Source organism: Bubalus bubalis, chromosome 14 (genome assembly GCF_019923935.1).
Source record: "Bubalus bubalis isolate 160015118507 breed Murrah chromosome 14, NDDB_SH_1, whole genome shotgun sequence".
NCBI classification, from domain to species: domain Eukaryota; kingdom Metazoa; phylum Chordata; class Mammalia; order Artiodactyla; family Bovidae; genus Bubalus; species Bubalus bubalis.
Window position 1 is genome coordinate 51497327 of NC_059170.1, and position 22370 is coordinate 51519696.

Genomic DNA, 22370 nt, shown 5'->3' on the forward strand with positions numbered 1-22370 from the left:
AAAAGCAAGAGAGTTTCAGAAAAACATCTATTTCTGCTTTATTGACTATGCCAAAGCCTTTGACTGTGTGGATCACAATAAACTGTGGAAAATTCTGAAAGAGATGGGAATACCAGACTACCTGACCTGCCTCTTGAGAAATTTGTATGCAGGTCAGGAAGCAACAGTTAGAACTGGACATGGAACATGGAACAACAGACTGGTTCCAAATAGGAAAAGGAGTATGTCAAGGCTGTATATTGTCACCCTGCTTATTTAACTTATATGCAGAATGCATCATGAGAAATGCTGGGCTGGAAGAAGCACAAGCTGGAATCAAGATTTCTGGGAGAAATATCAATAACCTCAGATATGCAGATGACACCACCCTTATGGCAGAAAGTGAAGAGGAACTAAAAAGCCTCTTGATGAAAGTGAAAGAGGAGAGTGAAAAAGTTGGCTTAAAGCTCAACATTCAGAAAACGAAGATCATGGCATCTGGTCCCATCACTTCATGGGAAATAGATGGGGAAACAGTGGAAACAGTGTCAGACTTTAGTTTTGGGGGCTCCAAAATCATGGCGGATGGTGATTGCAGCCATGAAATTAAAAGATGCTTACTCCTTGGAAGGAGGGTTATGACCAACCTATATAGCATATTCAAAAGCAGAGACATTACTTTGCCAACAAGGTCCGTTTAGTCAAGGCTATAGTTTTTCCAGTGGTCATGTATGGATATGAGAGTTGGACTGTGAAGAAAGCTGAGTGCTGAAGAATTGATGCTTTTGAACTGTGGTGTTGGAGAAGACTCTTGAGAGTCCCTTGGCCTGCAAGACGATCCAACCATTCCATCCTAAAGGAGATCAGTCCTGGGTGTTATTTGGAAGGACTGATGCTAAAGCTGAAACTCCAATACTTTGGCCACCTCATGCAAAGAGTTGACTCATTGGAAAAGACCCTGATGCTGGGAGGGATTGGGGGCAGGAGGAGAAGGGGACGACAGAGGATGAGATGGCTGGATGGCATCACCAACTCAATGGACGTGAGTTTGGGTAAACTCCGGGAGTTGGTGAGGGACAGCGAGCCCCGGCGTGCTGTGATTCATGGGGTCGCAAAGAGTCGGACACAACTGAGTGACTGAACTGAACTGAACTGAACTGAAAGAGACCAACACTGAGACACATTACAATTAAGTTGTCAAAAATGGCAATTCACTCCAGCACTCTTGCCTGGAAAATCCCATGGATGGAGGAGCCTGAATGGCTACAGTCCATGGGGTCGCAGAGTAGGACATGACTGAGCGACTTCACTTTCACATTAAAGACAAAGAGTGATTTTTTTTAATTTAAATTTATTTATTTTAATTAGAGGCTAATTACTTTACAATATTGTATTGGTTTTGCCATACATCAATATGAATCTGCCACGGGTGTACACGTGTTCCCAATCCTGAACCCCCCTCCCACCTCCCTCCCCATACCATCCCTCTGGGTCATCCCAGTGCACCAGCCCCAAGCTTCCTGTATCCTGCATTGAACCTGGACTGGCAATTCGTTTCTTATATGATATTATACATGTTTCAATGCCATTCTCCCAATTCATCCCCCCCTCCCTCTCCCACAGAGTCCAAAAGACTGTTCTATACATCTGTGTCTCTTTTGCTGTAAAAACAGTTAAACAAAAGCAACTTTTTACACATAAGGCAATCCCTGCAAGACTATGAAGAAATTTTCCAGCAGAAACTTTGCTGTCCAGAGGGAGTGAGAAGATACATTTAAAGTGCTTAGAAATAAAAGCTTCCAACCAAGAATACTCCACCTAGAAAAACTGTCATTCAGAATTAAATGAGAGATAAAAAGTTTTCCAGACAAATAAAACTGGAAAGAGTTCATCACCAATAGATCTTTTCCCTGATAGCTTTATTTTTGTCCTGATAGCTCAGTTGGTAAAAGAATCCACTTGCAATGCAGGAGACCCTGGTTCAATTCCTGGGTGGAAAGATTCGCTGGAAAAGAGATAGGCTACCCACTCCAGTATTCTTGGGCTTCCCTTATGGCTCAGCTGGTAAAGAATCTGCCTGTAATGCGGGAGACCTGGGTTTGAACCCTGGGTTGGGACGATCTCCTGAAGAAGGCAAAGCCTACCCACTCCAGTATTCTGGCCTGGAGTATCCACGGACTCTATAGTCCATGGGGTTGCAAAGAGTCGGACACAACTGAACAACTTTCACTTTATAATAAATGTCAAAGGGAATTCTTCAAGTTAAAGTGAAAGGACTCTAATTAATAATATGAAAATATTTGAAAATATAAAACTCAATGGTTAAGGTAAATATGTAGGAAAATCCAGACTATTCTGATATAGTGGTAGTAGGTAAATCATCCAGAATTCTAGTATAAAGGTTAAAATACAAAGTATTAAAAATAACTATAAATACAATAATTTGTTAATGTATACACAACATAAAAATATGTAAATGGTGACATCAAAAATATAAAAGATGGGGGAATGTAGAAATATAGAGTGCTTGCATGCATTCAAAGTTAAGTTGTTGCCAGCTTTAAATACACTACTATAAGATGTTTCATATAAGCTTCATAATAACCACGCAACAAAACCTATAGTACATATACAAAAGGAAACAAATCTAAGCATATCATGATAGAAACCATCTAATCACAAAGGAAATGAACAGAGGAAGAAAGGAAAAAAGGAAGGTCAAGACAGAAAGAAACAATTAACAAAATGGCAATATGAAGTCCATGCCTACCAATAATTGCTGGAAATGTAAATGGACTAAATTCTCCAATCAAAAAATACAGTGTGGCCTAATAGATTGAAAAAGAAGAGGAATAAAAAGAAAAAGCCCCAACTATATGCCGCCTACAAGAGATGCATTTCAACTTTAGGACATACATAGGCTTAAAGTGAAGGGATTAAAAAAAATTATTCCATGCAAGTAGTATTGAGCGACTTCACTTTCACTTTTCACTTTCATGCATTGGAGAAAGAAATGGCAACCCACTCCTGTGTTCTTGCCTGGAGAATCCCAGGGACGGGGTAGCCTGGTGGGCTGCCGTCTATGGGGTCGCACAGAGTCGGACACGACTGAAGCGACTTAGCAGCAGCAGCAGCAGCAGCATATGTCTATATGTTTGGAGAAGGCAATGGCAACCCACTTCAGTACTCTTGCCTGGAAAATCCCATGGACGGAGGAACCTAGTGGGCTGTAGTCCATGGGGTCACAAAGAGTCGGACACGACTGAAGCAACTTAGCAGCAGCAGCAGCAGTATTGAGAAAACTGACAGCCATGTGAAATAGAGTAACTAACTACTAACACTACACAGGAAAATCAACTCAAAATTATTAAAGACTTGGATGTAAGACCTGAAATCATGGAAGAAAATATAGGCAATAAGCTCCTTGACATTAATCTTGGTGATGATTTTTTTGTATTTGCCACTAACAACAAAGGCAAAAAAAAAGCAAAATTAAACAAATGGCACAACACCAACCTGAAACACTTCTGTATAGCAAAGGAAACAATCAGCAAAATTAAAATATTACTTACTGAATGGGAAACACATTTTGCAAACCACATGTCCTGCTGCTGCTGCTGCTAAGTCGCTTCAGTCGTGTCCGACTCTGTGCGACCCCATAGGCGGCAGCCCACCAGGATCCCCCATCCCTGGGATTCTCCAGGCAAGAACACAGGAGTGGGTTGCCATTTCCTTCTCCAATGCATAAAAGTGAAAAAGTGAAAGTGAAGTCGCTCAGTCATGTCTGACTCTTAGCAACCCCATGGACTGCAGCCTACCAAGCTCCTCCGTCCAAGGGATTTTCCAGGCAAGAGTACTGGAGTGGGTTGCCATTGCCTTCTCCGAAACTACATGTCCTAATAGAGGTTTTATATGTGAAATATACAACTTATACAACTCAATGGCAAAAACCAAATAACTCCATTTTAAAAATGGGCTTAGAACATGAATAGACATTTTTTTTTCCATAGGAGACTTTCAAATGACTAAAAAGTACATGAAAAGTTGTACAACATCACTAATCATCAGGGAAATACAAATCAAAACCACAATGAGCTATCACCCCATACTTGCTTAGGCTAGCTATTATTAAAAAGATAAGAGATAACAAATGCTGGAGAGGATGAGGAGAAGAGAAAACCCGGTTAAGGTGAATATAAATTGGAACAACATGGGGGTTCCTCAAAAAATTAAAGATAAAACTATCATCACTCCCACTTCTCAGTATATATTCAAAGGAAATGAAATCAGCATCTTGAAAAGATATCTGCACTCCACGTTTACTGCAGCATTATTAACAATAGCCAAGATATGGAAACAACCTAAATGTCCATCAACAGATGAATGGTTAAGAAAAGGCAGTGTGTATATACAATGGAATATTATTCAGTCTTCAAAAAAGAAGGAAATCCTGCCATTTGCAGCAGCATGGATCAACCCGGTGGGCATTATTTTAAGGAAGTAAGCCAGAGACAAACAAGTACTATATGGTATTACTTATACGTGGAATTAAATAAAAGTCAAACTCATAGAAACAGAGAGTAGAATGGTGGTTGTGAGGGGCTTGGGGTGTGGGAGAAACAGGGTACAAACCTTCAGTTATATGATAAATAAGGTCTTGGGATCTGTTTAATATAGTGACTATAGTAAATATTGTATGATATAAGAGATTAGAAATTAAGTATTCTTACCAAAAAAGGAAAAAAAAGCAAATATGTGATATGATGGTTCTGTTAACTTGACACTAGGAATCCTTTCACAGCAAACACATGTATCAAATCATCACCTTGTATACCTTAAATGTATTATAATTTTATGTCCACTACACATCAATAAAACTGAAGAAAAAACTAAACATAAACGCAAAAAGAAGTAGCAAAAACTCCAGGCTGACTTTTGAAAGAACAAGAATATGAGAATATAACCCTTGCTCACCACTGTTGAAACAAGAGCCCTGACTTAGGGCATAAACAAACTTCAGTAACAAAATAATTCAGTAAAATATTTATTTGGATTAAAGTCAGTAAATTTGTTAATGTACCCTGAAAAGTTCAGTTTCTTTGATATTTTTATATCAGAAGGGAAACTTTCCACTTTTGTCAGATCTACTTGAATTTTCTTTCATATTTATTCACAAATAAGATAACCAGATCTAAATGCTTTTCTATTCATGGCAAAGCAAAATGGTTCCTGTGCACTTGTGAAGCCTGAGCTGATTAGTGATAAAAGGTGAACCCAACACTCTGAATTATAATCCCAGTGATTTAAAATACTAGGGCAGAAAGTAAGAAAGACTTCTTTAGCAAATCATTGCTTTCCATACCAGAATTCTTTAATCTTTTGAGGCTATAATGTTAGAAATTGCATTTAAGGGGCATGGTGTTAACATTTCTGTTACAATATGAATTATTAAGACAAGAAAGACAGATATTCTTACATTCCTTAGGTTTTAACATACAGGGCTACTATTATCATGGTAATCTAGAGTATATGATCATGGAATTTTCTGACAGTAAATGTGGCACTTACCCATTCGAAGACATTCCAGAGAAGCCTGGCCCCAGTTCCTTGTAAATGAAGATTCAATATAGTAGCAGTGACCATGGAAAGGAATCCACGCTGAGTGCTCTGTCTCAGGGCATCTGCCAGGCAGCTGTGGGGGTTCAGTGGCAGGGATTTCTGTTAATAAAAAGATATTTAAAATAAAGTAAGATCTGAAGCTTCTGTAGTACACAGAATAAAATATTAACAATTAAGAAAATTTTCATCATCTGTTATTATTTTTTTAAAGCCCTAATGGTAATCATTTAGATCTACCATTTCTATTACTGAGATTTCTTTTTACTTTATCATTATTTTATTTTTAAAATATTTAAATAGAAGTTATTGTGGTACAATGGCAATCAACCACATTCATAATTAAGAATATAGATCTAAAGATACCTACAAAGATATTAGTAAGTTCCCCAAAAATAATTTGCGAAGTGAGTCTTCCTTCTGGAAACTCTTCATTTTCTAGGATCCTTGCCCTTATAAAACCATCTTAGCTGTGACTGACATCGATGTTAAAACTAAGTGCTATAGGTAGAATTTTAGGACTTTATCACTGTCCAATTCAACTATATGTTAAGACTGTAATATCACTGACTCCAATGAACCTGCATTGTTGTTCATTCACTAACTCACATCCAATGCTTTGTGACTCCATGGATTGCAGCACCCCAGGTTTCCTGTCCTTCCCCATCTCCCAGTGTTTGTTCAAACTCAAGTCCATTGAGTCGGTGATGCCATCCAACCATCTTATCCTCTGTCCTATCCTTCTCCTCCTGCTCTCGATCTTTCCCAGCATCCAGGTCTTTTCCAATGAGTCGGCTCTTTGCATCATGGGGCCTATGTATTGGAGCTTCAGCTTCAGCATCAGTCCTTCCAATGAGTATTTGGTTTTGATTTCCTTTAGGACTGACTGGTTTGATCTCCTTGTTGTCCAAGGAACTCTCAAGTCTTCTCCAGCACCACAGCTTGAAAGCATCAATTCTTTGGTGCTCAGCCTTCTTTATGGTCCAACTCTCACATCCATATGTGACTACTGGAAAAACTATACCTTTGATTATAAGGACCTTTGTCAGCAAAGGAATGTCTCGCTTTTGAATGTGCTGTCTAGGTTGGTCATAGTTTTTCTTCCAAGGAGCAAGTGTCTTTTAATTTCATGGCTGCAGTCACTGCATCACTGACAGTGATGTTGGAGCCCAAGAAAATAAAGTCTGTGACTATTTCCACTTTTTCCCTATTTATGAGCTGTGAAGTGATGGGACTGGATCCACCATCTTAGTTTTTTGAGTGTTAAGTTTTAAGCCAGCTTTTTCACTCTCCTTTTTCACCCTCATCAAGAGGCTCTTTAGTCCTTCTTCACTTTCTGCCATTAGAGTGGTATCATCTGAATACCTGAAGTTGTTGGTATTTCTTTCAGCAGTTTTGATTCCAGCTTGTGCTTCATCCAGCCCAGCATTTCGCATGATGTACTCTGCATATAAGTTAAATAAGCAGAGTGATGAATACAGCCTTGGCACACTCCTTTCCCAATTTTGAACCAATCTGTTGTTCCATGTCCAGTTCTAACTGTTGCTTCTTGACCTGCATACAGGCTTCTTGGGAGCCAGGTAAGGTGTTCTTGTATTTCCATCTCTTTAAGAATTTTCCACAGTTTATTCTGACTCACAGAGTCAAAGGCTTTAGCATAGTCAATGAAGCAGAAGTAGATTTTTTTCTGGAGTTCTCTTGCTTTTTCTATGATCTAAGAAAAGTTGACAATTTGATCTCTGGTTCCTCTGCCTTTTCTAAATCCAGCTTGAATATCTGGAAGTTCTTGGGTCACATACTGCTGAAGCCTAACTTGGAGGATTTTGAGCATTACCTTGCTAGCATGTGAAATGAGTGCAACTGTATGGGAGTTTGAACATTCTTTGGCATTGCCTTTGGAATTAGAATGAAAACTGACCTTTTCCAGTCCTGTGGCCACTGCTGAGTTTCCAAATTTGCTGGCATATTGAGTGCAGCACTTTAGCAGCAGCATCATTTAGGATTTGAAAAAGTTCAGCTGGAATTCCATCACCACCACTAGCTTTGTTCACAGTGATGCTTCCTAAGGCCCACTTGACTTTGCACTCCAGGATGTCTGGCTGTAGGTGAGTGACCATACCATCATGATTATTTGGGTCATTAAGACCTTTTTTGTATAGTTATTCTGTGTATTCTTGTCACATCTTCTTAATCTCTTCTGCTTCTCTTGCTACTGCTAAGTCACTTCAGTCGTGTCTGACTCTGTGCGACTGACTCCATAGACGGCAGCCCACCAGGCTCCGCCTTCCCTGGGATTCTCCAGGCAACAACACTAGAGTGGGTTGCCATTTCCTTCTCCAATGCATGAAAGTGAAAAGTGAAAGTAAAGTCACTCAGTCGTGTCCGACTCTTAGCGACCCCATGGACTGCAGCCTACCAGGCTCCTCCATCCATGGGATTTTTCAGGCACGAGTACTGGAGTGGGTTGCCATCTGCTTCTCTTAGGTCCTTGCTATCCTGTCCTTTATTTTGTCCATCTTTACATGAAATGTTCTCTTGGTATATCCAATTTTCTTAAAGAGATCTCTAGTCTTTCCCATTCCATTGATTACCTCTTTCTTTTCATTGTTCACTCAAGAAAGTTTCATATCTCTTCTTGCTATTCTCTGGAACTCTGCATTCAGTTGTGTATATCTTTCCCTTTATACTTTGCCTTTGGCTTCTCTTCTTTTCTCAGCTTTATGTAAGGCCTCCTCAGACAACCACTTTACCTTCTTGGATATCTTTTTCCTGGGGATGGTTTTGGTCACTGCCTCCTATACAACGTTACGAATCTCCATCCATAGTTCTTCAGGTACTGGGGCTACCAGATCTAAACCCTTGAATCTATCACCTCCACTGTGTACTCATAAGAGATGTGATTTAGGTCATACTGAATGGTCTAGTGGTTTTCCCTACTTTCTTCAATTTAAGGCTGAATTTTGTAATAAGGACCTCATGATCTGAGCCACAGTTAGCTCCAAGTCTTGTTTTTGCTGACTATATAGAGCTATCCATCTTCAGCTGCAAAGAAAATAATCAATCTGATTTCAGTATTGACCATCTGGTGATGTTCATGTGTAGAATCATCTCTTGTGTTGTTGGAAGAAGGTATTTGCTATGACAAGTGCATTCTCTTGGCAAAACTCTGTTAGCCTTTGCCCTGCTTCATTCTGTACTCCAAGGCCAAACTTGCCTGTTACTCCAGGTATCTCTTCACTTTCTACTTTTGCATTCCAATCCCCTGTGATGAAAAGGACGTCCTTTTTTGGTATTAGTTCTAGAAAGTCTTGTAGGTCTTCATAGAACTGTTCAACTTCAGCTTCTTTGACATCAGTGGTTGGAGCATAGACCTGGATTACTGTGATGTTGAATGGCTTGCCTTGGAAATGAACCAAGATCATTCTGTCATTTTTGAGATTGTACCTAAGTACTGCATTTCAGACTCTTTTATTGAACATGAGGACTACTCCATTTCTTCTAAGGGACTCTTAGCCCCAGAAGTAGATAAACTGGTCATCTGAATTAAACTCACCCTTTCCCATCCATTTTAGTTCACTGATTCTTAAAATGTCGATGTTCACTCTTGCCATCTCCTGCTTGACCACATCAATTTAACTTGATTCATGGACCTAATATTCCAGGTTCCTATGCAATATTGTTCTTTATAGCACTGGATTTTACTCAGTATCAGATATACCCACAACTGGGCATCATTTCTGCTTTGGCCCAGCCTCTTCATTCTTTCTGGAGATATTTCTCCATTCCTCCCCAGTAGCATATTGGACACCTACTGAACTGGCAGGCTCATCTGATGTCGTATCTTTTTGCCTTTTCACACTGTTCCTGGGATTCTTAAGGCAAGAATACTGAAGTGGCTTGCCATTCCCTATTCCAATGAACTACATTTTATTATAATTCTCCCTCATGACCTGTCTGACATGGGTGGCCCTACCCATGGCTCAAAGCTTCATTGAGTTACACAAGGCTGTAATCAATGTGATAATTTTGATTAGCTTTCTGTGACTGCTGTTTTTGTTCTGGAGGCTGTGGGACTATAGTTCTTGCTTCTTCTGTCTGTCTTCTGATGGATGACGATAAGAGGCTTGTGCAAGCTTCTTGAGGGGAGAGACTGGCTGCAGGGAAAACTGGGTCTTGCTCTGTAGGCAGGGCCATGCTTAAATCTTTAATCATGTCTGCTGATAGGTGAAGCTGTGCTCCTTCCCTGCTAGCTGTTTGGCCTGAGGCGACCCATTCTGATAAAAGTATTTTGATACAGCTGTGTTGTCAACATCAAAAGCAGTCGTAATTTCCTGAGGACTGTGATATCATAGACTCAGAGGATAATCCCAAATAATAAAACAAATTAGATATGTAAAAATAAACTCCAGCAATGAAGGAAATTTTCTCTCTCTGACCTATATATATTTGTTTATTGCCAAGTCAGTCTTTGGTTAGGTGAAGGAATATGTTTTCCCTTATCCCTAAGTTACCCCCAAACATATGACTGTTTAAGAATATCAACGGTGGTTTGTATTAGCTTATTGAGAAAATTTCAAACCCTTGACTGTTTTTGTGTACTCGATTACCATCTGATCTTTTGCAGAGAAAATAAAAGCTTTCATTGCACTGTGCTGTCTTCCAGTAGCCATCAAGATCCATATAAGCACATGCTGACTTCAGTCTGGGCTCATCAGCAGCCCAATTAGTGTACCTCACCCTCCATTTATCGGTCCAAATGTAGTCATTATTGGTCTGTAAAGAATAAAAACAACCATTAACATCAAGCCCAGAGTCATTTAGAAAATACCAAAAGAACCCAGTGAGGAGTAAAAAGTATGTTTAAGACTGTGATTTGACAAGGAGTCTTCAACATTTGAGAATAAAAAGATTATAAATTACTTCTACCAACTCAAATTCAGGAAATGCAGCCTTTCTTAAGAAGAAAACTACTTCTTAAAGATACTCATGAAGACACCGTTAGAAGCTATTTTGAAAAACACCAGCTTAAAAACCTGTATCTTATTCTAGAAAACTCTATTTGCAGGCTTTCAGTGCAAAAGAGAGATTTTATCCTCAGAACAATACCTATTATACTATCGTTGAAATGATAATAGAGATTAAGTAGTTTTTATTGAACTCATCGACCCTTGAGAGAAACATGTACCTCTTTTAATCTTACTGTTTGACTGTTAAAACAGGGCCAATGACAAATGACTGTGCAAGGTGACATGAGTGGATAAGAGAGGAGCTTGGGTCTCCAGTCTTCCAGTTAGGTGTCTCTCAACCATAAGGAAACATGATTGCATTTTTAAAAGCTAGTTGTTTTGTTCAATTTGTATACTCAAATTCTTATTTAGTTAAACAAATTTATGGTCACATACAAATTAATTGATAACATCAAACATTTTCTTATCAATGATATCTTTTTAACAGTCTAAAAGAGATTTTACAGGTAAAGCCTACATTTTACAGATTCAGATAACTTTAATCAGAGATAAGTACTTTTTTTTGGTGTGTGGGGGGCTTCCCTGGTGGCTCAGAGGTTAAAGCGTCTGCCTGCAATGCAGGAGACCTGGGTCCGATCCCTGGGTCAGGAAGATCCCCTGGAGAAGGAAATGGCAACCCACTCCAGTGTTCTTGTCTGGAGAATCCCATGGACGGGGAAGCCTGGTGGGCTATAGTCCACGGGGTCGCAAAGAGTCAGACACTACTGAGCGACTTCACTTCACTTCACTTCAAGTACATTTTTAAACCATTCTAACAGTTATCACTTTCTAACTGCATTATTTAATTTACCAATGCAATTACCAAAGATTTAATTACAAAAGCAAAAGCATATGGTATTGCAACTTAGAATTTTGTAGTATTATACCATGTTTAATCAAATAATTATATAATCATTAACTCCATAGATATAATAAATATAACAGTATTGTTTTAGTTATAAATGTTGGTATAATGGAAAGCTATTTAAACTTTCTAACAATAAATAAATCCCTATTTCAAACTCTTAAGAGCATTGCAACCACAGCTATGAGAAGAAAATATATGAATTAGTATGCAAATTAGTTACTAAAGATAGATTCAACATAGATGTAAAAATGTCGTGCTTAAGTTTAAACACAGAAATCATTGTGGAATTACTTAGATTTTTTTCCTGCATTTTATTTATTTAATTATTGGAGTAGAGTCGTTTTACAATGTTGTGTTAGTTTCTACTGTACAGCAAAGTGAATCAGCGGCATGTACATATGGCCCCTCTTTTTTGGATTTCCTTCCCATTTAGATCACTATAGAGCATTGAGTAGTTTCCTGTGCTATACAGTAGGTTCTTATTGGTTACCTATTTTATACATAGTATCAATAGTGTATCTATGTCAATCCCAATCTTCCAATTCATCCCACCCCTCTCTTTCCCCCTTAGGGTCCATATGATTATTCTCTATCTCTATGTCTCTATTTCTGCTTTGTAAATAAGATCATCTGGAACCACTTACTTTTAAATGTTCACTACACACACCCTAATTCAGGAAATAGTCATTGCATGATGTATAATATTCCATCTCTGCATCCAGGTAGAATAAGTCCTATAAAGTCTGACACCAGTCTGCTTTCCAGTTTTATCCTCTTCTATCCTTTTCTCTCTTCTTGGTACTCCTTCCTTACATTCCACCATCCTAGATTATATCTATAAAGTTTGATTTTCTCTGAGAAACTCTCTTGGTCCTCTCCCCCGGCACAAATGATCCTTTTCCTCTCAGGTCACAGCACTTCGTCTATATCCCTTTTTGACACTTGTATTATCTCCTAATTACTTATTGACATCTCTGTTCATTGTACTAGGAAGTTTATTGACTGACTAGTTAGATGGACAGACATATGGGTGGAGGAGAGATGGATCTCATGGTGTCAGAGAAGACTCATTTTAGGAAAATTTTGGCAACGCCAGCACCACTCTTAGTTCTGAACCTCATCCCTCATTCTACCCCATCCTCTGCCAACCTTCTTTTTCTGTTATAGAATCCAGAGAACTGACTGCAATGAAAATTATTCCATATGAATAGAAGCTGCACAACTTCAGAAAGGATAACAACTCTAGAATGATTTACCACAAAAAATAGGAAGAACCCCTCATTGCCCAGGAACTATGCCCCTGATGTTTTCTTTAACTCCTAAGGCATAGTTGTAATCATGACACTAAAAAGACTTAATGCATGAAACTGAATAGATGCAGAATCTAACTTTAATATTCAAAAGCACTATGAGAGTTAATGTCAGTTGGATAAGTCTTAGTTTGATTTCGGACACACATCACTAACTTGCCAGATCCTTGAAGGCACCATGAGGTAGAAAAACTGGGTCTCATATATGTTAGTATCGTTTTCTTTTCTTTTTTTAATTTAGTTTTAACTGGAGGAGTATAATTGCTTTACAATATTTTGCTGGTTTTTGCCATTCAACAACATGAATCAGCTACAAGTATTCATAAATCCCCTCCCCCTCAAGCCTCCCTCCCACTCCACCCCTCTGGGTTGTCACAGAGCACCTGGCCGAGCTCCCTGGGCCAGACAGTAACTTCCTAGTAGCTATCTGTTTGCACATGGTAGTGTATATATGTCAATGCTACTCTCTCAATTTGTCCCACCCTCTCCTTCCCTGCACCATGTTCACAAATCCATTCTCTATGTCTGCATCTCTAGTCCTGATATGCCAACAGGTTTATCAGTATCATTTTTCTAGATTCCATATATATCCATTAAAATACGATATTTGTTTTCTCTTTCTGATTTACTTCACTCTGTATAATAGGCTCCAGGTAGCAGTTTCTCTCACATAGTAAGTATTCAACAGAATGAACAAAAGAAAAATCAGATTCAATTACCATTTATCAGTCATGTCAAGTCACTCATGTTTCCAGCATCTTACCAAGTTACTGTTGAGGGCAATCCATACAGGTTCATTCAGTGTCTGCATATGCATCCAGGCAAAAGCATTACTATAAGGATCTAGAATGCTAGCGATGTGGGAAGTGTGCATCTTGCAGTAATCATCAGCTTCATGCCACTGCAGCTTTAATTTCATAAGCGAATAGCTACTTTCACCATATTTAATAAAACCATCTGTCGGAATTGTTGTTGGAGAACTCGGCAAGGAAGGGTCTGGAATAAAAAGAAATATTTTCACTAACACTAAACACAATTTGAGTGCCATCAGCACATGACTTCTATATTTCATGCATCCTAAAAAGAATCTAAAAAGCCCAAATTCAAACCATTGATGTTAAACACGTTTTCATGTGCCATTTCAAATGAGAACACAGTTCTGTTTTTTAATCAGTATGCCTGATTGAAGTCATTTCTAAACTCTATTTAGAATATTAAGAGAAATACATGATCAAGTTTCTAAACTATACAATAAAAAAGACTTAAAATACAGTGAGATCTAGGGTTTGAATGAAAGAAATGCCACAGTTTAAACCCACAAATTAGAGGATGTCTATCAGTCCGTCAATACTAATCTCTTTTTTTTTCCACCTTGATTAAATTTTAAGGTCGAGAACAGTCTTCTTCTCCTTCCCCTCCCCCATTCTGTTCCATTCTATCCATGGAATTTGCATTTATATCTATTTGACTTCATCTGTGTGACTTCATCAGTTATTCATGTACCTTCAAGAGACTGGTTTATGCTCTGAAGTGAAGCCATATAACAGTTGCCAGTTCATTTAACCTTGATGTCAGGATCAAGCTTTATTCTTATGATGAGTAAGAGCATCTTATCTCCATGCCTTATCTAAACTGCAGCCTTTGCAAGTTAGAGTCACTCTAGCTTTCTGATCTTTCCTTCTCAATCTCTTAGAGTGGGTTTCTAATAACTACTCTAGACCCACCCAGACTTTGATCAAGACCCAAAAAAATCTTGTTTCTGTGTGCCTTAGTGGATGCCCAAGAGCAGAACAGAGGTCAGTGAGTAACAGCCAGAGGGTGAAATCTGGCCTGTTGTCTGTCTTTATATAGCCCTTGAGTTTTTTAAATGGTTGGGGAAAGAAACCAAAGAACAATATTTTGTGACATGTAAACATTACATGAAATTCAAATTTGTGCACATAAATAAGGTTTCAGTGGAACTCAGCCACGCTCGCTTGTTTATGGACTATGATCGCCCACGATCACAGCAGAGTTGAGTCACTGCAACAGAAACTTTACGGACAGCAAAGCCTGCAATATTTATAATCTGTCTCTTACAGGAAAAGGTTGCCAACTCTGATCGAGGGCTCCACATATCCTTGCCTACCAACGTTGTCTCGGCCAGTTCTCTGATCTGTTCCACTGTACACCAACCCAACCCACCATGCGCCTTGTTCCGTCACCCCACAAATGCCAAACTTTCCTTTGATGACTCAAAGGCAGCAATTTTGATTCAGCAAAGAGGGAGGACAACCTCCCCTTTCTTCTGCTGTTGCTGCCATCGTGTGTTGGTACAATAGCATTAGCCCAAGAGCCCCAGCCCAGGATCCTTACATGTTACAGCCAGCAGGAAGTCAAGTCCTATCTTTCCCAGCTTGGGGAGAGCTGGGTTTGTCTTAGTATCATTGGAACAGCTTTGGTCTGCTAAAAGTGACAAATGAAGCTTAAGATAAAGCTTTGCAAAGCTGTATTAAAGCCTATATGCAGCCAGGAAATTAGCTCCCTTGTCTAATTAGCTTATTTATTAAAACATTCATAGAAAAAATTGCAAGGAAAAACTAAACTTTTGAGAGGTATTTTCAGGTGCTAAGATTACGGGTAATTTTTTCTTTTTATACTTTTCTGTATTTTCTAAAATTTCATCAAGGAACATGTGTTTACGGATTGTGTAAGTGTTTTTTTATTCATATATTCATATGTATTCATTCATGTCAATATAAGTATAAATATATATATAGAGAGAGACAGTGTGTGAGAGAGAAATTTTTTAAAAATCCAGAAAAATACAATAGTACAATGAAGGAACTAAAGTTCTTAATCCCACGATCCACACACATCCACTATTTCTATTTTGATGCATTCCCATAGCTTTTATGTTCTTATTTAAGACAGTTCAAAGTGTTTTCTTGCATCATCAATAGTCTGTAAAATTTTATATTCTGCCTTTTTCACTTTCATACTGTCAACCTCTCCTTAAACCTAAATCATTAAAAATCTTAAAGATATTTTTTGTTGGCAGCAAATATCCAATCTCTTATGTTTACAGGAAGAAGAAAAAAATGATTTTAAGTTAGTCTAGGGATTATCATTCACTCTTGGAAGGGGTCTCCCTTCTTTCCCCCAAGACCAGAAACACAGAAGTATCACTGGTAGCCTAAGGTTCTGGTGCTTGAAGGGCATAACAAAGTGAGAGATGTGACATGGCTTGGACCAGCTTTTGGATTAATAGAAGGCTAGAATTTCTGCAGAACTTTCCAATCATCTGAAGATATCGTTAGTGATTTTCACTCATTGTTCCCTGATACCCCAGAAAGAACAGAAAAATTTGTTAGATCTGGGACAGCATGTACCTTCCAACTCAAACTCCTCTTAAGAGCTCTGCTCAGGATGACAACAACCCACCTCATCTCCAACCCTTGTCTCTAACCTAATCTTTTATTTTCTGATCCTCTTCTTAAGTAGCTAAACACTTTCTAATTTCACTTGAAACTAAAATGTACATAACTACAATCTAGATTCTTTGTCAATATCCACATATCTGTTCGATTTTCCTTGAACCATAGTCAGGCTTCCTAAGGTGAAAAAAAGGACCATAAGTAAGACAATTACTTTTCAAAAAAAATAGAATACATAACAAATACTGAGACATATATGATGTTTTGGGTCAATGGTTCTCAAATTACATGAATTTACATGAGGTGTCCCCACTCTTTTTTTTTTTTTTTTTTTTTTTAAGCAGAGGTAAGCAAACATCCCAAATTTCTATCAAAATTAGAAAAAGATTCAAGTTTAATCCATGCAGATTTTCTGGTAACAGATGAGTGAGCGCATTCATCAATAAATTACAGAAAATATCCTTCTTGTCTGTCACAGGCATCCAAGGATGAAAGTGTGAATCAAATAAACATATTGATGGGCGAGGGGTCATCTTTTTTAAGCAAAAATTTTTTTAGAGCAGTTTAAGACTCACAACAAAATTGAGAAGGAAGTCATTCTTAAAAAATATGTAAAAGCCCCAGCTCTTACAGGCTGGTGAGGTCTGTTAGGACTTAAAGCCCCACCTCTTACAGGCTGGTGAGGCCTGTTAGGACTTAAAGCCGCACCTCTTGCAGGCTGGTGAGGCCTGTTAGGACTTAAAGCCGCACCTCTTGCAGGCTGGTGAGGCCTGTTAGGACTTAAAGCCGCACCTCTTGCAGGCTGGTGAGGCCTGTTAGGACTTAAAGCCGCACCTCTTGCAGGCTGGTGAGGCCTGTTAGGACTTAAAGCCGCACCTCTTGCAGGCTGGTGAGGCCTGTTAGGACTTACCAGGCTGTGTCTGACATATATAACCTCGCTTACTGTCGCAAGTGTCATCCATCCACTTTCCCGCATCCCTTGTGTTCCCTCCAATAACAACAACACAGTCAGCCTGTATATTCATGGAAGAAAAAAAAGCCAAATATGGACCAAAAATTATTTAAACCAATCATTAAAAAGCAGGAAAAAAAAAAATCCTTAATCCCTAACCTCCAAATTTTAGGATAGTCCTAATTCATTCAAGGCAAAAGGAGAAGGGGGCAGCAGAGGAGAAGATGGTTAGACAGCACCACTGACTCAGTGGACATGAATTTGAGCAAACTCCAGGAGATAGTGGAGGAAGAGGAGCTCATATGCTGCAGTCCATGGGGTGGCAAAGAGCTCGACACGGCTCAGTGACTGAACAACAACAATTCATTGACAGCATGTTCGATTCATCCTGACTTTCCACACAATTGCACCAACTTCCATGCAGATCCCTCACACTGAACTCTTGCTATTTTAATTGAAAATTAAGTCAGTTCAGTTCAGTTCAGTCGCTCAGTCGTGTCCGATTCTTTGCCATCCCATGGACTGCAGCATGCCAGGTTTCCCTGTCCATCACCAACTCCTGGAGCTTACTAAATTTGGGGGCTGGTTCTGAGAAATGTTGCTGTCAGAAATGCCCAGAAAGCTACCATACCTTTCACTATGGCCAGAGTTATCTTCTCAGCCTCCCTGCCTCCAGCCTCATTATCCCATGAGCCTTAACTATCTGGAACCCTCTAATCCTACATTTCCAAGATTCTCCACTCATCCCTTCTTAGCTATTATCTTTCATTATCCTGGCTCAGCATCTCTGTTCTAAGCCAGGAAACTGTACAGAACAAGCATATTTCCTCTGCAAAATGCATGTGAACATTTTCTCTCCCACTCTCTTTATCAAACTCTATCTAATCCTCTTCATTTTAAAGGCTCTGAAATTGCAACAACACATGTGTTGATTTTTGTGTGTGTGAAATATAAACTTTATATTTTTATACAAGCTAAGAAAAAATCTAGGAATAAAACTAACAAAAATTAACAAATTTTTTGCCCTGTATGGTCAGTTTATAGATTAGTTTGTTTCTGTTGTTTCTCCTTTTCATTATGTTCTAAAAAAAAAATACCTGAGCCATAATGAATTTTGTTGTTTTAAATAAAATTTATCACTCATCCATGAAGTCTTTCTAAGCAAATCCTATCTCACTCCATTCTACTTATCAGCCTCATTTATGTAATAAGGATTCAAAGAATTTCTCCTCAGAAGATCATTTACCCATAACCAGAATATATTTACCCTACACATAGCGACCAAATTAATTATTATAAAGATGCCATCCTGATCAAATCATTTTTCTGCTCAAACCTTTTTTTTTGTTGCCTGACAAAGTCCAAACTCTTTCCTAGGGCATCTAAATTTCTCTAAATTCTGTTTTCCACCCTCTAAAACTGACTCCTACTTCTTTTCTGCATGAAACTCCTGCTATATCCAAAGCCCTTTAGTCCTGCCTAAACCCAGCTCGTGTCTTTTTCTTGAAGACTTTGTTCACCTTTCCCACTTAACGTGACTTCCCCATCCCCTTGCCACATTTCCCTAATCATTGTGTTTTAAACGTCTTGAGTGAAAAGACCCATAGCTGATTTTTCCTCATATTCCTTCTTCCCACCAAAGGAAAACTTCTGTAGATATGTTTCATATGTTCCATAGATATGGAGTGATTAAATCACTCCATCCCATAGTAAGTTTCTTTCCTCCTAACTGCTATCATGCTTTATAGCTTCTTCTCATTACACATTTTCATTCTGTTACAGTCTTCTTTCTTTACAAGACTTGATATCTAGCTGAAGGGTAAGCTTCTTCAAGGTAAGAATAAAATCTTAAGTTCCTTCGTGTATTTTGAAATGCCTAATATAGCATTTAACACTGATTAGTTGGCTTTAATGATATAAGATCAAAAGTAGTGAAATAATGAACCCATCGCCTGCCTCTTAGATGAGTGTACAAAAGCACTTAGCAGACTGGCACATGGTCTGCACCCTGCAAATGGTAGCTCGATGATGATGATGATGATGATATCTTTAGAAGCAGTAGTAGTAACTATATCCCAAATACTACAACAGCTTCAAGAGTTTAGGGGCAGCTGATGTAAAGAACATTGGTAACTCTGGGTTCAAGTGTACACGCTGACTACAACATAAGCCCATGTTGGACCTGACTTTCCCTATTCCTCACTACCATCACCATCTCCTCCTACCCTTAACCTAAAGATACAGAGTTCTTAGCTGAATTTATATTCCTTCGTTCAAGGCTGGTTCAGTCTGAAACAGTTAAAATCTATAAGAATGAATCAGATCAAAGTAGATTTTTCACAGAAGATTAAACACTACCATGGTGACCTGAATACAAACGGATAGTGTACAGAGAGGTGACCTGACAGTGATACTTACATCTTCATAAGAAAGACTGCTCCTTCTCCCACCAGGGTATCCTTTCCCCCAGTTTGTGTAATGAACTCCTCGTCCGTCTGTCCAAAGGAAGGTGTGTTCTGAATTGATATCATTCAGCCCAGTCCAGGCATTAAAAGTGGAGTTCTTCATATGATATGTAAGAAATGCTGAAAGAAAGTTTCACAAGATAATTTTTAAACTTTGGGGGGAAATACTCAAATATCAAAAATATTTAAAATATAAGAATTTACAAATACAAAGCACATGATTAAAGTCTTTATTATCATTTAAAAGTTTTACCATGAAAACAAACACATTCTAACCTGACCAGCATGTTATCACTTCAGCTTTGGACCTAGAAAAGCTTCTCACAATAAAAAGTCTAAGTTTTACCCTGGTCACTGCAGACAGCTGTATAGGTTGTGCTCTGCTCAGGGGTACTAGAGCACTGGGGAAGGGGCAGCTAAAATCCAACCCATGCCCCAGTCTCTATCTGGTACACCCAGATCTGTGTTGTGGTTGCCTACCATCCTGCACGAAGAACATTTTTTCTGATACAAGCAGTCATCCTATGAGTTAGCAGGTATCCTAATTAGATAAATAAGATAATCTGACTATAACAACTGGGGGCCAAAAAGAGCTCTTAATTCAGAAAAGTTCTGAAAACAAAAACTATCTATCAAAATAAAAAAGCATTAAGCTCTCAAATGATCACCACCTTGGATTGCCAAACCCAAAGAACTCCTCCAGGGTGGCCAACTCCTAGGGGTCAGCAGCCATCCATGTCCAGTGAATGTACTTGGATCCAGGGGGCATCCTGATGCTAAGTGCTCACATCATTGGGAGAGAAATTCTAGAGAAATTTAGAGAGGGTAGGACAAATATGGCCTGCTGCTTCTTTACCAATTCTGTGGCAGAAAGGATGGTGGCAAATATGCAGCAGCTGTAAAAGGCTTAAGTGCAACATGTTCCCCATTGTCTCTCCAGTAGCCCATCCCCATGCCTCCCAAACCACAGCAGCTGTCTTCTGAGGTCAGCAATCTCACCTGCCAGGAGCCGTGGACACCTAGGATCAGATGGACACCTACTGGAAGAACCTTGACTCTACAACAGGGTCTCCAATCCCTGAGCCACAGACTGGTCCATGGCCTGTTAGGAACTGGGCCACACAGCAAGAGGTAAGCAGAAGGTGAGCAGGGTTCCCTATATTTATAGATGCTCCACATTGCTCACATGACCTCCTGAGCTCCACCTCCCGTCAGATCAGTGGTGGTTTTAGATTCTCATAGGAGTGTGAAGCCTTCTGTGAACTGCACATGTGAGGGATTTAGGTTTCATGCTCCTTATGAGAATTTAATGCCTGGTGATCTGATTTTTCATATGGTGGGTTATCTAATTATTTAACATTGTAATGCTATGTATGTATTACAAATCACAATGTAATAAGTGCACAATAAATGTAATGCACTTGAATCATCTCGAAACCACCTCCCCACCCAGTCCGTGGAAAAACTGTCTGCCATGAAACCGGTCCCTGGTGCCCAGAAGGTTGGGGAGCGGGGGGTGGTGGTCACTGCTTTATAGGGCAATTTTCAAACATACACACTTAAGCACAACTCCTGAATGCAAACAGGAAACCAAATGACTAAGCACTTGCGTTACTAATACAAAATGTAAAATAGAAGGTCACCTACAGAGATTATCTGTTTATTCATGAAAAAAAAAAAGTTCCAGAGAAGGGCCACTGCTATATGCTTAATCTTCAGCAGAAAAGAAGATGCCACCACCCTGCTCAGAAATTTGCTTATTTCTCAACTAACTAAAAGTAAAGAAAAAATTCTAATATTTTCAGAAAGAAAAGTGCATGGACAGATATATATTTTGTTTTTATTTCCCAAACAAGATCATAACTCTTGCCCTATCCCCAACTCAAAATGAAATGTGGAAAAGCTCTACCTGCCAATATTTCAACACTGACTTGTTTTCTGCCAAGAACTACAATAAGAATTCAACGTGTGCCTGTTTTGCCAGGAATAATGTTATTTTATCTGAAAATTGTTTCCTTCTGCACATCTCTATTACCCAGGTTCTAATTTTGTGATGCCAGGAATCAGAACTCTGTGGTTAAGAGCGGAAATCAATTATTGTGTTTCTCTGCTGGGTAGCTAAGCCCAAAATGTGGTAGACTGGTTAGAGAAATGTGAATATTATACTCTTGAATTTTTTTATTGTGTGCTATGGTTTGACACTTTTATTCCAGCATCTGGCAAGCTGCTGAACTTGTCAAAGGTTCTCAGAGAAAGCTATGTTGATTTAGTGTAGAATGCATTCCGAAAAAGCACATGGTGGCATTCATGAACTGAAATTAACACTTGGGAGAGTGACACACAGGGTTCCAAGGTCTCTCTTCTTTCTTACATTTTTTGAGATAAACCATTTTTTTTTCCAGTAAATGATTTTGAAAGTCAAAGAACCTCAGAACCAAAAGGGAACTTAGAAACCATCCAGTCCATATCTCTCCCCCTACAACATCTGCATAAATTCCTCTGTACAATAAATATTCATTGAGCATCTTCCAGGCTATATACCAGTCAACATATGTGACTCTGCAGCACCAACTTGAGTACCTTCTAATATAAGCATTTTTACAGTCCTTTAAAAATGCATGAAGCAACCCATCCAATTAACTCTAATTGTTGGAATAAGCTCCTAATTCTGAGGTTAAATGTTTCCCCGTAACTGCCCCTCATGGGATCTAAGTCTTCCTTCTCGAGTCACATGGGACAATCCTTCAAAGTTCACATC

At 38.9% G+C, this 22370-nt stretch overlaps 1 protein-coding gene across 3 annotated transcripts in view; it reads right to left on the reverse strand.

Moving 5' to 3' along the window:
- MRC1 (mannose receptor C-type 1) overlaps positions 1-22370 on the reverse strand; it is a 111825-nt gene that overhangs the window by 8925 nt on the left and 80530 nt on the right. For all 3 annotated transcript variants that reach the window (XM_025264336.3, XM_025264335.3, XM_044928088.2), the window contains 5 exons: positions 19566-19732; positions 17106-17208; positions 13543-13775; positions 10203-10368; positions 5548-5697 (listed from right to left, as the gene is read on the reverse strand). In XM_025264336.3, coding sequence (XP_025120121.2) covers positions 5548-5697; positions 10203-10368; positions 13543-13775; positions 17106-17208; positions 19566-19732 — 819 coding nt within the window. The remainder of the gene's footprint in view (positions 1-5547; positions 5698-10202; positions 10369-13542; positions 13776-17105; positions 17209-19565; positions 19733-22370) is intronic.